The sequence below is a fragment of the Rattus norvegicus genome, chromosome 7 (genome assembly GCF_036323735.1).
Source record: "Rattus norvegicus strain BN/NHsdMcwi chromosome 7, GRCr8, whole genome shotgun sequence".
Lineage (NCBI taxonomy): Eukaryota > Metazoa > Chordata > Mammalia > Rodentia > Muridae > Rattus > Rattus norvegicus.
Genome location: NC_086025.1, coordinates 115,444,039 through 115,457,483, shown reverse-complemented (window position 1 = coordinate 115,457,483; position 13,445 = coordinate 115,444,039). Strand labels below are relative to the sequence as shown.

Below are 13,445 nucleotides of genomic sequence, written 5' to 3'. Positions count from 1 at the left end.
ATAGTTGGGGGTAGCGTGGCATGGTGCCCTAGAACAGGCCGCCGCTGATTCCATGTGGCTCGACGATGCCGGCTAGAGAGGATATGAGGGTATTTTTAAAATTTACAGCAATATAAATCACGATGGCCTTGAACTCATAATATTCTAGAACTCCCTCTAGAATAAAAGGAACGCACCACCACTTCCTATCTGATAAGGTAGTAAGAGGACGATGGGAGCAAAATTACGTAGGCCAGGCTCCGTCACATCAACATGAGGTTCTGGAAAAACTTCTCTGCAAATCACTCTCCTCTCCCCTCCCTACTTCCGTTTTTCTGAGGTTTCTGGGGGAATCATTATATAGCCCAGGCTGACTCAACAATCCTGCTGGCTTGGGTTTGTTTGGTTTTTTTGTCTTACTTTCTTTCTGGTTTAATTTTTGGTTTTTGGTGTTCGAAAACAGTTTCTCTGTGTAGCCCTTGGCTCTCCTGGAACTCATTCTGCAGACCAGGCTGTCATCAAACTCGTGAAGATCCACCAAGATCCACCTGCCTGTGCCTCGGGCGTGCTGGGATTAAAGGCGTGTGTGGCTGCCGCCACCGCCTGGTTTCTCTGTCTCGTTTCAGTGCTGAGGTTACAGGCACGAGCTACCAGACCTTACTAAAGCAAAGTTCATTTCTAGAGTAAATTTAAAGACTACAGTAAGCCCTTCTGCTCTGCTTTGTGGGCGTGTTTGTTTGTTTGTTTTAAATTTGGAGCAGAGACAGACCATCTCTAAGGAGTCCTGTCTAGACAACAATAAGGACGATGGCATCAGAACAGTCAAGAGAAAAAGTTGTTTGACTCTGAGAAAAGAGAACTCAGGAAGAGGAAGACAAAGCAAAACCAGGCTGGTCATCTGTGCAAACCTTCCTGTCTTTTTTTTTTTTCCCTTAAGATTTATTTATTTATTTAGTGTATGTGACTCAGACACACCAGACGAGGGCACCAGGTCTCATTACAGATGATTGTGAGCCACCATGTGGGTGCTGGGAATTGAACTCAGGACCTCTGGAAGAGCAGACAGTACTCTTACCTGCTGAGCCATCTCTCCAGCCCCTTACTACTTCTGGAATGACGAGATTAAGTGTCCTGCCTGTCATGAACGGTGGAGTGATGGAACTGCCCAATCATAGGAAAATCCATGTTCGTGGGAGCAAATAAGCCACGGCAACCCTAATTTCTTTCAACTGTCCCCAAAAGTCTAAAACACAAACCTACATCTTGTAGCAAACCCTTCCTAATACCATCGCTTTTATATAGCACTGGCTAGCCTGGAACTCACTTCTAGTCCCAAACAGAGATCCACCTGCCTCTGTCTCCCAAGTGCTGGCATTAAAGGCGTGGGCTATAGTTCCCTGTGGATTTTGCTGTTCTCTTGCTGGAATAAACAGCAGCATTAGAGGTATGTTCTTAGTGCTCTTTGTCTGGAGAACATTGACAGTACAAAGAAGTCTGTACTGTTCTGTTCTCGAACTAGCTCCTGGGTGAGCTCTCACAGGCTCTGAGTTCTCTTTTGGTTGGTGTTACCAAAGAACCCTAGTGAAACAAGCTTCTCCTTGAGACCAGCCATGACCCCAAAAGACAGGGATTCAAAAGGGCCAGGGTGGCTTTTCCGCCTCAGCCACTGCCCCGCACTCCCCTTATAGCTGTCCTCATAATGTTATATGTTGAGAAGGCTTTGCCTCTAAAGGAGAAAGTATAGATTGACATCTATAGATCCTATATGGCTTCTCCCTTCCACTAGGCTTACGAGATGTTACATCATCCATTATAGAAGAACTTATAAGTTTCCATGATCATACACTAATAATTGTGTTCCTTATTAGCTCCTTAGTACTTCATATCATCGTGCTTATACTAACGACTGAAGTACTCATACAAGTACAGTGGATGCCCAAGAAATTGAAACGATCTGAACAACTCTACCAGCTGTAATTCTTATTCTTTTTTTTTTTTCTTTTTTCTTTTTTTCAGAGGGGATTTAGCTCAGTGGTAGAGTGCTTGCCTAGCAAGCACAAGGCCCTGGGTTCTGTCCCCAGCTCCGAAAAAAAAAAGAAAAGAAAAAAAAAAGCCCCAAACTAACAGTAAAAACTACAGAACATCAAAATGATATTGGAACTACAAATATACTGATTACGGAGACCTATATATTCATATATAATCCCAGTAAATGACTTAGCACCAGGTGGACTTCTCCTGTTAGCAGTGGATAGCTGGATTGTATTACAGAGATACAAGATATCTGGTCTGAGGATGTTCTTCACTCATGAGCTGTTCCCTCACTAGGACTTTAAAATGACGCAATTCCAGGACGCCTAAACCAAGCCACGGTAACATCTCCCAAGTGTACTCTAGGGACATTGCTCAGAAATCTAATCACAGATCTAATCACAGCTTCAAACCAACTGTACTTGAAATAGTGCCTCTAAAACAGTTTGAAAATTGGTCTATTTCTATAATCTAAACTCACTTCAAAGCTTAGAGTATTAACCTTTTAGGTTAAAGTTAGAGCGTAATAATGAAATGCCACAACGAGATCCATTCACAGGACTTATTACCATCCTATCCTCAGCAACTACATTACTTTATTCCGATTGAGATTCTCCTTACAAGTTTCCCCTACATCCCTCTTTCAAAAACCTTAAAATCATTAAAAACTGAAAATCCTTGAGGATGAAAATGAGCAAAAATCTCTGCCTCTTTCATTCCCCTACAATAATATTACCAATCATTATCGTGTTTCCCTCAATTCTATTTCCTTCCTCAAAATGTTTAATTAATAACCACTTATACTCATTTCAACAATGACTAATTAAACTTATCATAAAATAAATACTAATTCAAATATCCAAAGGACAAGTATGATCTCTAATCGTCGTCTCCCTTACTATATTTACTGCGTCGACAAACCACCTGAACCTCCCTCCTCACGTTCTAAAATCTAGGCACAGCAATTTCATTATGAGCCAGAGCTGTGATCTCAGGATTCCAGCACAAACTCTTTAGCCCTCCTCCTCCCCCAAGGAGCTCTAGCTCATTAATTCCTTTTGCTTGTTATCACAGAAACCATCAGCCTATTTATTCAGCCAATAGTGCTAACGGTTCCTGACACAGCTAGCATCACTGCAGGACACCTATTCATACGCCTACTCAGTGCCACCTTAGTATTAACTAAGTTATTAATAAGCATCAGCCCACCAACTTCCACAGTGGCATTCACTATTCTAGTACTGCTTACAATTCTAGAATTTGCCTTAACCCTAATTCAAGTCTGCATTTTTACTGCCTTGGCCCTATTTACATGATAACACACAGGGACCCACCAGCCACTCAGCATGTCCGTAGTCAACCCGAGTTCATGATTACAGGTGATAGAACCAGGTCTTGTAGGGGGGTCAGGTTCTCTAAGATCGAGTCTGAACCCAAAATATTTGTCCTCACATTCCCACCTATATGAGGATAGACTCAACCTCCCAACCTATAAGTCAGCCCCAATTAAATGCTGTCCTTCATGAGTTGCCTTGGTCATGGTGTCTGTTCAGAGCAGTAAAGCCCTAAGACAGCTACTAAACAGAAATGAGTTAAACAGAATAAATCACTTTGTATTATTTCTGTAATAATAATAATTTTTTAAAAAATATCCAAGACAGGCTTCTTTGGAAAAGAGTTTATTTTGGCTCATCGTGCTAGCCTTCTGGTCGGCAGAGTGTCAAGGTGGCACAGAGCTTCATATAGCAAGAGACAGTGAAAGTACATGTGTACAAATGTCTTCTCACTTTATACATCCATGAGAATGTGCCCACAGAGGTTTATGCTCATAATCCCACCACTTGGCAGGCCAAGGAAAAATTACTGTAAATCTGAGGCCAGCCTGGGCTACAAAGTGAGTTCTAGGCCAGTATTTTCTAGAATGAGATCTGGTCTCAAAAACAGGAAAATAAAACCCTAGGGTGTGGAGAGAGGGCTCAGCATTTAAGAGTACCTGCTGCTCTTAACCAGGACCTGGGTTCAGTCCCCAGTACCACATACCAACACACACGATTAATCCCAGCACTCAGGAGGCAGAGGCAGGTAGATCTCCATGAGTTCAAGTCAGCCTGATCTACATAGGACTTCTAGGCATCTAGTGAGTTCCAAGCCAGCCAAGACTACATAGTGAGACTCTGTCTCAAAATCGAACAACAACAACAACAAAAAAGGCGAAATGGATAAATTAAACCCACCAGGATCCAATCATGAGGGCTCTACTCTGATCTAAATGTTTTGCTGGATCTCAGTCACTTCCCAAAGACACCACCTTTAAACCCTAAAATCATATTGTAACCTACCCTCTTAGTCATATTTTTTGTTTTGTTTTTCTGAGGCAAGGTCTCATGTAGCCCGGGCTGACCTTAAATTCATTAGGTAACGAGGATGACCTTGAACTTCTGAACCTCCTGCTTCCACCTCGGGAGCTCTGGAATTGCAGGTGTAACATGCTGGCTCTTGATATTATCAAGTGATTTTATGAGTCAAATTTTTGTATGACTTCAGGGATATAAGACGCATTCAAACCACAGCACATGCCTAACAAGAGAGCGATGGACAGAAATGATGAATAAATTGGCATGGACTCAGTAAAGCAAAAGGATGGGCAGGGGGCAGAACGCCGGTGGATGAGAAACCAGTAAGTCATGACAAGTATGTAGGACACATTTCTAAAATAAACTGGTTTCCAGACTATGTCAGCAGGTTGGCCTCAGACTCGCAGCGATCCACCTGCCTCTGCCTCCCAAGTGCTGGGATTAAAGGCATGGGCTACCGCTGCCTCACTAGGTATTCACTCTTTAAAAAATAAAGTAAATGGGGCTGGGGATTTAGCTCAGTGGTAGAACGCTTACCTAGGAAGCGCAAGGCCCTGGGTTCGGTCCCCAGCTCCGAAAAAAAAGAACCAAAAAAAAAAAAAAAAAAAAAAGTAAAAATTGTCTCGTGTGTGTGTGTGTGTGTGTGTGTGTGTGTGTGTGTGTGTGTGTGTGTTTGCCTGCATGCAAGTCGGTGTGTCACAGTGCCCGCGGATGCTAGAAGAGGGAGTTGGGTCTCTCAGGAACTGGAGTCACAACAGTTGTTAGTTGCCGTGTGGGTGATGGGAATTGAATCCATATCCTATAGAACAGCCAGTGCGATCAATCAGGGAGCCGTCTCTCCAGCCTCTAGAAATGTTTCCTCCTCTAGGCAGTTTGACTCCCTGTGGTTGCCTGACCCCCGATACTGCTCAGGTAACGACATCTGGGGAAAATAACCCATGTCAACAGCTAAAACAGTGGTTCTTTCTTCTCTAGACTAAGTCATATAAAAATATGACTAAGAGGGTAGATTACAATATGATTTTAGACTTTCTTCTCTAGCTGTAAAAATGAGGAACTATTTTGTAAGACTCCTAAAGATCCTCCCAGTCCTCAGCTTCTACATCTTCAGCACGATGAGCTGAAATTGGCTTTCATGGTGAGGTCTGGGCTTAATCCAAATGGCCCCCAGGTGTTGTGTTTGGCATCATGTTGGAAAAGACTGAGAAGCCATGAGGATCATGGAAGACCTTGTGGTAGAGTGTACTAGATCTGAGTTTATCCTATCATAATGAAGTTTTGGTACAACTAAGGAAGGGGCAAGACACTGAGCAGAAGGAAGCAGGTGTCATATATGATTACTCCAAAGACAACCTCCCTGTCATTCACTAATTACCCCCCTATTTCAGCGGTTCTTATCCTATTCCTGTAGCTCTTTAATACAATTCTTCATGTTGTGGTGACCTCCCCAACCATAAAGTTATTTTCGTTGCTACTTCATAACTATAATTTTGCTGCTGTTATCAATTGTGTCTTCTGTGTCTTAGGCAACCCCTGAGAAAGGATCTTTTGACACACACTTCCCAAGAGAATCAGAACCCAGAGAGGTTGAGAACCACTGCCGAATTTCAGCCAATTGTGGGAATCACCTGAGTGAATTCTAACTCCACACCCCACCAGAAATATTGATGAGGGATATCTCAAGATAAACGAATTTTTCACTTGTAGTTTGTCTTAACATTGTGTCATCGGGTGAATTTTTTATTTTGTTTTCTGGAGGCAGAAGACAAAGTCCCATGTAACCCAAGGCTGGCCTCGAAGCTGTAACCAAAGCTGAGGATGAACTGATTCTCCTGACCCCAAGTGCTGGAATGACAGGCAGGCCACTAGCCAGGCCTGAAAGAACGGTTTTGAAAAGGGTACACGATGTGCTCAAAAGAATGCCTGGTTATGAAATGGCGACCCTTATATATACCCGCTGTACTAGTGTGCCACTTCCCGAGTGGTTAATTCACAATTTTGGCCCATCCTAACTAGGACGCTAATAAAACGAGCAAAACCCATGTCCCTCACACAAAGATGACGTCAACGCTTGCGCCCTCTGGGAAGGAGGCGGGGCGACGTCACCGCGCGCTCTACGTGACGTCACTTCCGCTCCCGCCACTCCTGGAGTGGTTTCCGCTGCTTTTTCTGCGCGACGTTTCTGTCTGTCTGAGGTGGGCTGTTGTGAAGTCTCGGTGAGGCCTGCGCACCGCAGCCATGGTGAGTGAGTGCGTCGGGCCGCAAGCGCGGGGAGCGCGGGATGCGAGCCCTGTTCGCTCCGTCTTGTGGGAGGCGTAGCGTGTGCGACATGTCGCCCGTCCCGCGATGGCCGACCTCCGGGCCCGGGGTTAGAACTCGGGCGGCCGCGGGGTCGTTCCAGGGGCGGCAGAGTCGAGAACCCTGGTAGCGGGAGGGCCCGGGTCGGTGAGGCCTGGTCCGCTTTGAAGCAGTGGGCGTGGCCAAAGTTGGGGTAGTGAGGAGAGGCATGGTGCAGCGTCTGAGATGACCGCTCCACGTGGGCAGGTGGAAGTGTATGGAAAATCCATTCCTTTCGCCTTTCTGTTCTTTTTCTCTTTACTTTTTCTTTAATCATTGGACGATGAGGTGAAATCACGGGATGCGAGTCACCTCTTTCCCACTCCCGGGGTTGAGGAAGAGTATCTCCGTGGGGTTTGCAGCCAGTGTCTGCCGGGAGCTATCAAAGTTAGGGAATTCAGGATCCAGTGTCTGCCGGGAAATATTAAGGATTAGGAAGTTTAGGGATACTTTTGTTTTTACGACTCAATAGGTATCCCTGATTGGCCTGGAACTCTGTAGACCAAGCTGGCCTTGAACTCGCAAAGCTCTGTCTGCCTTTCGAGTGTTGGGATTAAAGGCGCACCACTCACGCCCTCGCGATGAGGGATTTTTTTTCCCTTCTTTTTTTTTTTTTTTTTTTTTTTTTTAAATTTCGGGGTCAAATGGAATGTGAAGTGATCCCAGGAAAGTCTCCCACCCTGAAACTGAGGCTTCAGAAATCGGAGGTCCTGGTAGCACCACGTGGGATGATAATGCTGGAGCGTCTCCATTTTCTAATCTTGTAGTGGGTTCCGGATGGAATTTCCTGTTGTAACTAGTTTTGCTGAGCCCGGTGAGAGAGCCTCTAAGCTAATGTCAAATCAGTGAAAAGTTTTGAAGTCCGGTGCTCTTGGTGAACTCTGCAGAAGTTTGTGTGGGCTGGGAAATGGGGACAAGGAGTTGCTTGTAATACTCGGGAGTACAAACAGGCATCCCTCAAGGACGGGCAAGTTCTGTCTTTGGACATGAGATCTCCCTGCCTCGGCCTCCACAATGCTGGGATTACAGGTGTGTGCCACTGCACCAAGGCTGCTCGGTCATTCTTGGAGCCTCATGATTAGAGCAGGAGGCTGTTGCCATAGCTAATGTACTGTCTGCCGCAACGTTTGTGTAATACACAAAACTAGAAGGTGTGTTATAATAAATATCAGCAGGAACATCAGCAAGTGCACACTGTTAGGCAGCACTGACTGCAGCCCTAGCACAGTTGACGAGTTTACAACATTAATAAGGTGGTGTGCTTCAGGCTGCTAGTGTCACTGGCCTTTTTCAGCTCTGTTGGGATTTTATGTCAATTTCAGGTTATGTGTGGCTGTATTTGCCAAATAAGATCTTGTGTGTTTCACTGTCAGGTAAACAAGGAGACCAAATTGATGTGGCTAGGAATTTAAGTTGCTATCCTGGGCATTATAGCCAGCCTTGTCTCCAAAGAGTGTGGGCTGATGAACATAGAGGTCAGTGCTTGTCTAGCACGATCAAGGCCATGAATTCAATTTCTGACATCACAGAAAAAATTTACAAAATTAAATAGTCTGTTGAATTGTTTTCTAACATTTGAGGCCTTCGAGGGCAAAGCTAGGCATGTATTTGCAGTTTTGATTACTTGAGAGTAATGATTTGATTGAGCACAGGAATTCAGAGCCAGCCTGGGCAATCTAGCAAATTTCTTTAGTGGGAGAAAAAGAATAAAGAAGTAAATAAATTCAAGCCAGTAGACGGGATAATAGTGCAAACCGGTAATAAATTTAAAGAAAAGAAACAGGTGAGACTAGAAGACACAGAGTGAAGATTTAAACCCAGTATGTTAATATATAAATAAAAATACAGAGTTTAAACGTTCCATTTCTTCGTGCTGTAAAGTGCTTTTATTTCCAGTATAATTTGGTAGTTTTCTTTTTGGGGTATTTTAAGCCAGGTTCACTGTGTCCCTGGCTGGCCTAACATTTGTATAGACCTCCTCCCCAGTGCCAGGACTACACTAGTGTACCACTGCACTCCACCAGTGGTTTTTGTAAGACTTTGTCAATTTCTATAACAAATGTTAAACTCAGTAGCTGCTAGTAATAGATAAGAAAACTTGGTGGGATGCACGTCCCTTTCCTTAGAAGTTAATCTCAGAGCCTGAACATACGCACACCCTTTGTTTGCTTTTTAGATATTTTTTTTTTTTTGAAACAGTCTTGTGTAGTCCTGGTTGTCCTAGAACTCAGCCTGTAAAACAGTGACCTCAAACTTAGAAACCTTCCTGCCTCTGCCTCCTGAGTGCTTGGATTACAGGCATGCATCACCGCTGCCCACTGAGTCATACACACACTCACACGCGTGCATACTTAGATAAAATTAAAGGATATTTTAAATAATCATGTGGTTGTATATTAATTCACACAGATAAAATTAATTCAAATTAACTTTTGAGTGTGATACTGTAAACTGGTCCGCTGTGACAAGGAACCTGGTCAGTTTGGTGGTAGACATGGTTGCTTCCATGGGCTTATTGATTATCAGTTTGCTAAGATAAAACTAGATGGTAGGAGTCCATATATGATCACTTTTGCCCTTTGAGTCCAGAAGAGGGCATTTCTGTCTTAGTTGGTTTCTTTGTTGCATTGCTAGGGCCTGATGTTTTGGGTGTTAGTTTCCTTGACACAGGGTTCTTTGTGTAGTCTTGGCTGTCCTGGAATTCACTCTATAGACTCCAGGCTGGCCTTGAACTCAACAGATCTGCTTTCCAAGCATTGGGATTAAAGTTGTGTGTCATCACTACCTGTCTAGAGGTCTCCCTGGGTCTCCAGCATGCACATATGTGTCGGTCACAGGTGTGTGACCAAACTGTCCATTGTCTTAGTTGTTGATAACTATTTTTTAATTTATCTGAAACAGCTTCTGGTCCAGTTTGACTCTTTTGTTTCTCTGTAGACGGAGGCTGATGTGAACCCAAAGGCCTATCCCCTCGCAGATGCCCACCTCACCAAGAAGCTGCTGGACCTTGTTCAGCAGTCGTGTAACTACAAGCAGCTTCGGAAAGGAGCCAATGAAGGTGAGACAACCACTGGGTGATGGTGGGGTGCTGAAGGTTCCCGTTTTCAGCGGGTCTCCTGAGTATCTGGTTTGGACTGGATTTGGGACTATTTCTTCCACTTTCTTCTGTTTTAGTTTGTGGAGATGGGTCTTGCTGTATTCCCAGGGTAGCCTCAAACTCCCAACCAAGCGTTCCTCCTACTTCAAACCTCAGTGCTAAGGTGCCTGTGCATCCCAGAAGTTTTCTACTGACCAATGAAAGGCGGTTTGGCATTGAGTTTAAGTTGTGCTGCTTTTCAAAAGAAAGGCATTTTAATGCTTTCAGTCTCTGACATTGTGGGATCCATGAATTTCAGTGGTTCTCAGATATATCTCCTGCTTTTGTGTGTGTGGAGAGAGGATGAGTTGCAGAGTGGGAGCAGGCTGAGGAGTTTTGTGCTTTTGTTTGTTTTGGGAAAGGTTTGTGACAAGCTGACCTCACACATTTACTGAGTAGCCTGGTCCTCCGTCTCTGAAATGCTGGCATTACAGATGTGTACAGATGCTTGGCTGTGGTTTTGTTTGTTGAATGAACAATTTTTCAGTGAAGAAACCCAGAGAAGATAAAAGCGAGTAGTTTTCTGTGGAAGGAGCTATTTTTGTTTTGAAGATACTAATTAATTAAATACCATGTTTACCATTTTTGAGATTTTAGGGAACGATGAAAAATGGAGATGTTTACCTTTGTAGTCGGCAGAAGACAGAGCGAAGCCCTTCCATGGCTCCTCCATTCTTGGGGTTCATATTGCAGTGCAGGAAGGTGTGGGTTGTGTGTCTAGTAGTCAGTCTGTCAAGAATGGAGGTGTCCGGGATCTTTTTGGATTGAGTCTTCTGAGGAAGTGACGTGAACAGAGAACTGAGGCCCTGGTGACAGGTTAAAGCTACAGAAGGATCACCTTGTGCTGATAGGTCCTAAGGGAGAAGCTGTTAGGGCTGAGCGGGTAAGAGATGGTGGTGATTTGGAGAAGTGTGGTATTAAAAGAAGTGACCAGATGGGGGTTTAGGAGAGACATTGAGGGTTGAGTAATAGGTCAGTGTTGGGTGCCATATTGTCTATCAGGGCCGCTCCAAGCAGAAACTTGCTGTTCTTAAGCTTTCTGTTTTCGAGACAGAGTCTCAGTATGTGGCTTTGGCTGTCCTGGAATTCACTGTCTAGTGTTGGCCTCACTGTTAGGGTTAAACGCATGTCACACCCACCTGGCTTTCCTAAGCGCTTGCCTGTTTCAGTGCACCTGTTACATTTTCCTTGCTTTGTTGTGGCTGCTCTCACCAAACCCCATGTCAACTATTGGCTACATGTCCTATCTCCACAGCCACCAAAACCCTCAACAGAGGCATCTCTGAGTTCATTGTGATGGCAGCAGACGCTGAGCCCTTGGAGATCATCCTGCACCTCCCTCTGCTGTGTGAAGACAAGAATGTCCCCTATGTATTTGTACGCTCCAAGCAGGCTTTAGGACGGGCCTGTGGAGTCTCCAGGCCGGTCATCGCCTGTTCTGTAACCATCAAAGAAGGCTCTCAACTAAAGCAGCAGATCCAATCCATTCAGCAGTCTATTGAGCGGCTCCTGGTGTAGGCCGTGGCCTCTGCCCTCTCCTATCTCCTCCCTCCCTGAGTTTGTGTATCATGTCTGTTAGCGTGTACTGTTTTCAGCCAGTTTCTATTATATTGTGCTACATCTGATTTTGTATTTTTATCTTTGTCTGAACAGGGTTGTTTTTCACCATCTCCTCGTCCTCTTCTACCATTTTTTAGTTTCCCTTTTTAATTGAAATGATAGCTAAGACAGGTGAAAGGCAGAACGTCACCATTTAGCAACAAGAAGAACCAGGAGAAACTTACGCCAGGGATAGTAGATATTTACTGGTCCCTTGTGCTTTTGATGTAAGATCTCTCTAAATGCTACTGTGACTGAGGAACTTTCTTTGGGTAGCAGTCCCTCCCACCCCTTATCATTTGAAAAAAATTTGATAATGTTAGGCCTATTGTCCAGGTGCCATTTATTAATGTCCTATGTGTTTTTGACGTGTGTAACCTTATATTCTCCCATATCTGAGGCAATAACAGCTCAAAGGGATTCTGGGGAAATCATGGCTGTTTGGCTGGAGCGTACAGCAGAGACAGTGCTAGCAGGAAACAGCCTCTCCTTGGTAAATGGGGAGTTCTTGTGGAGCCCTCATCCTCCTCCTCCCACAACAAGGTCGGGTGTATTCTCCCTCCATGAAGAAAGTGATTACATGTTCACTGTCGAGCAGCCTAATAAATATGTTGATATTTCGTTTTAAATGAAGTGTGGCAGCTGTGCCTGGTTTTCAGTCTTATCAGCTCATATTTTAAATAAATGCTTAGCATTTCTAGGTAACATGGGATGGGGGAAATTTTAACAATCTGGGTATATACACCAGGTTGGCCTGAACTCTCAAGAGATCCCCTGCCCTCCTCTAAGAAAAACCACTATTGTGCTTTGATGTGTTTGTGTTGGGTATCAAGCCAGGACTCTTTACTATCCCCAGCCTAGCTGTTGTTTCATTTGGTCCCCCTGTAAGAGCTAGCTTCTACCACTGAGCTCTCTCCCCAATTTAACTCTTCTCCTCCCACTGAGCTCTAGACTAAGAGGCCTTGTGAAGCTGTCACTTATCAGTGACTTGGTAGTTTAAAATTCTCTTATGTAGACTGCCATTGGAGGGTTACCACTCTAGGAGTTCCTAACACAACCAACAATTGGCTAATTCCAGACAAATTGGTTAATTCACACAGACCGCCCTGTTAGTGTAAGGATAGTGTACTTGGTGACATCACTGGCCTCTGCACACTAGATGGCAGTAGCATCCCATCTCCACTCCCAACCAGGATGATTCTACATTAACCAAAGTTGCCCAGGGAACATAATCACCAACTTTGAAAACCACTGTTGGCAGTCAGACACAGTAACTTCCACCTCTCTTGCCTTTTTTTTTTTTTTAAAGACTTATCTTTATGTATATGAGCACACTGTAGCTGCCTTTAGACACACCAAATGGTTGTGAGCCACCACTGTATGGTTACTGGGATTGAACTCAGGACCTCTATAACCAACCACTTCTTGCACTTTACCCCTGCATCACACAAACTTAAAGCTTTAGCTTGAGAAATCTTCCAGTGTCTATATAACTACCATAGTAGACACTAGAACAAATTCTGTTCATCTTTTTCCTGGTCCAGCAGGAAGCATACGACGGTCATCTGAGACCCGTCTGTTCTGTTAAGAACCTGCATACCTACCAAACCAATCACCCCAAGAAGTTGGACGTTTGTGGGTGGGAGTAGTTCAGGTAGTTTTGTCTTCATAAGGTCTTTGGTTAATCAGAATCTGAAAGGAATTTTGGCGGCTTTTGTATTTTGCCTGCTTAAACATATATGTCCACCATGTGCATGCTTAAGTGCTATGGAGGTCAGAAGATACTGGATTCTCTAAAAGTGGAGTGACAAGATGGTTGTGAACCACCATGTGGGTGCTGGGAAACAAAACTGGGTCCTCTGCAAGAGCAACTGCTCTTAACTGCTGAGCTGCCCTCTTTCCAGCCCTAGCATCATTCATAAAAACAAAACAGGTGGGTAGACATGGGAATACAATCTTGTTAAGGATTGTCACTCCAGAATTACCCGTACAACGTTGTCTGTGAGTGT

The 13,445-nt window shown here is 44.3% G+C and overlaps 1 protein-coding gene and 1 pseudogene across 1 annotated transcript; both read left to right on the top strand.

Moving 5' to 3' along the window:
* LOC134479946 (ATP synthase subunit a-like) lies at positions 1-5,285 on the top strand (annotated as a pseudogene).
* A 1,190-nt stretch (positions 5,286-6,475) lies between these two features.
* Positions 6,476-12,069, top strand: Snu13 (small nuclear ribonucleoprotein 13). The gene is made up of 3 exons (NM_212515.3): positions 6,476-6,605; positions 9,639-9,759; positions 11,093-12,069. The coding sequence occupies exons 1-3, from the start codon at positions 6,603-6,605 to the stop codon at positions 11,353-11,355; spliced, it is 387 nt and encodes a 128-aa protein (NP_997680.1). The 5' UTR covers positions 6,476-6,602; the 3' UTR covers positions 11,356-12,069.
* The last annotated feature ends 1,376 nt before the right edge of the window (positions 12,070-13,445 follow it).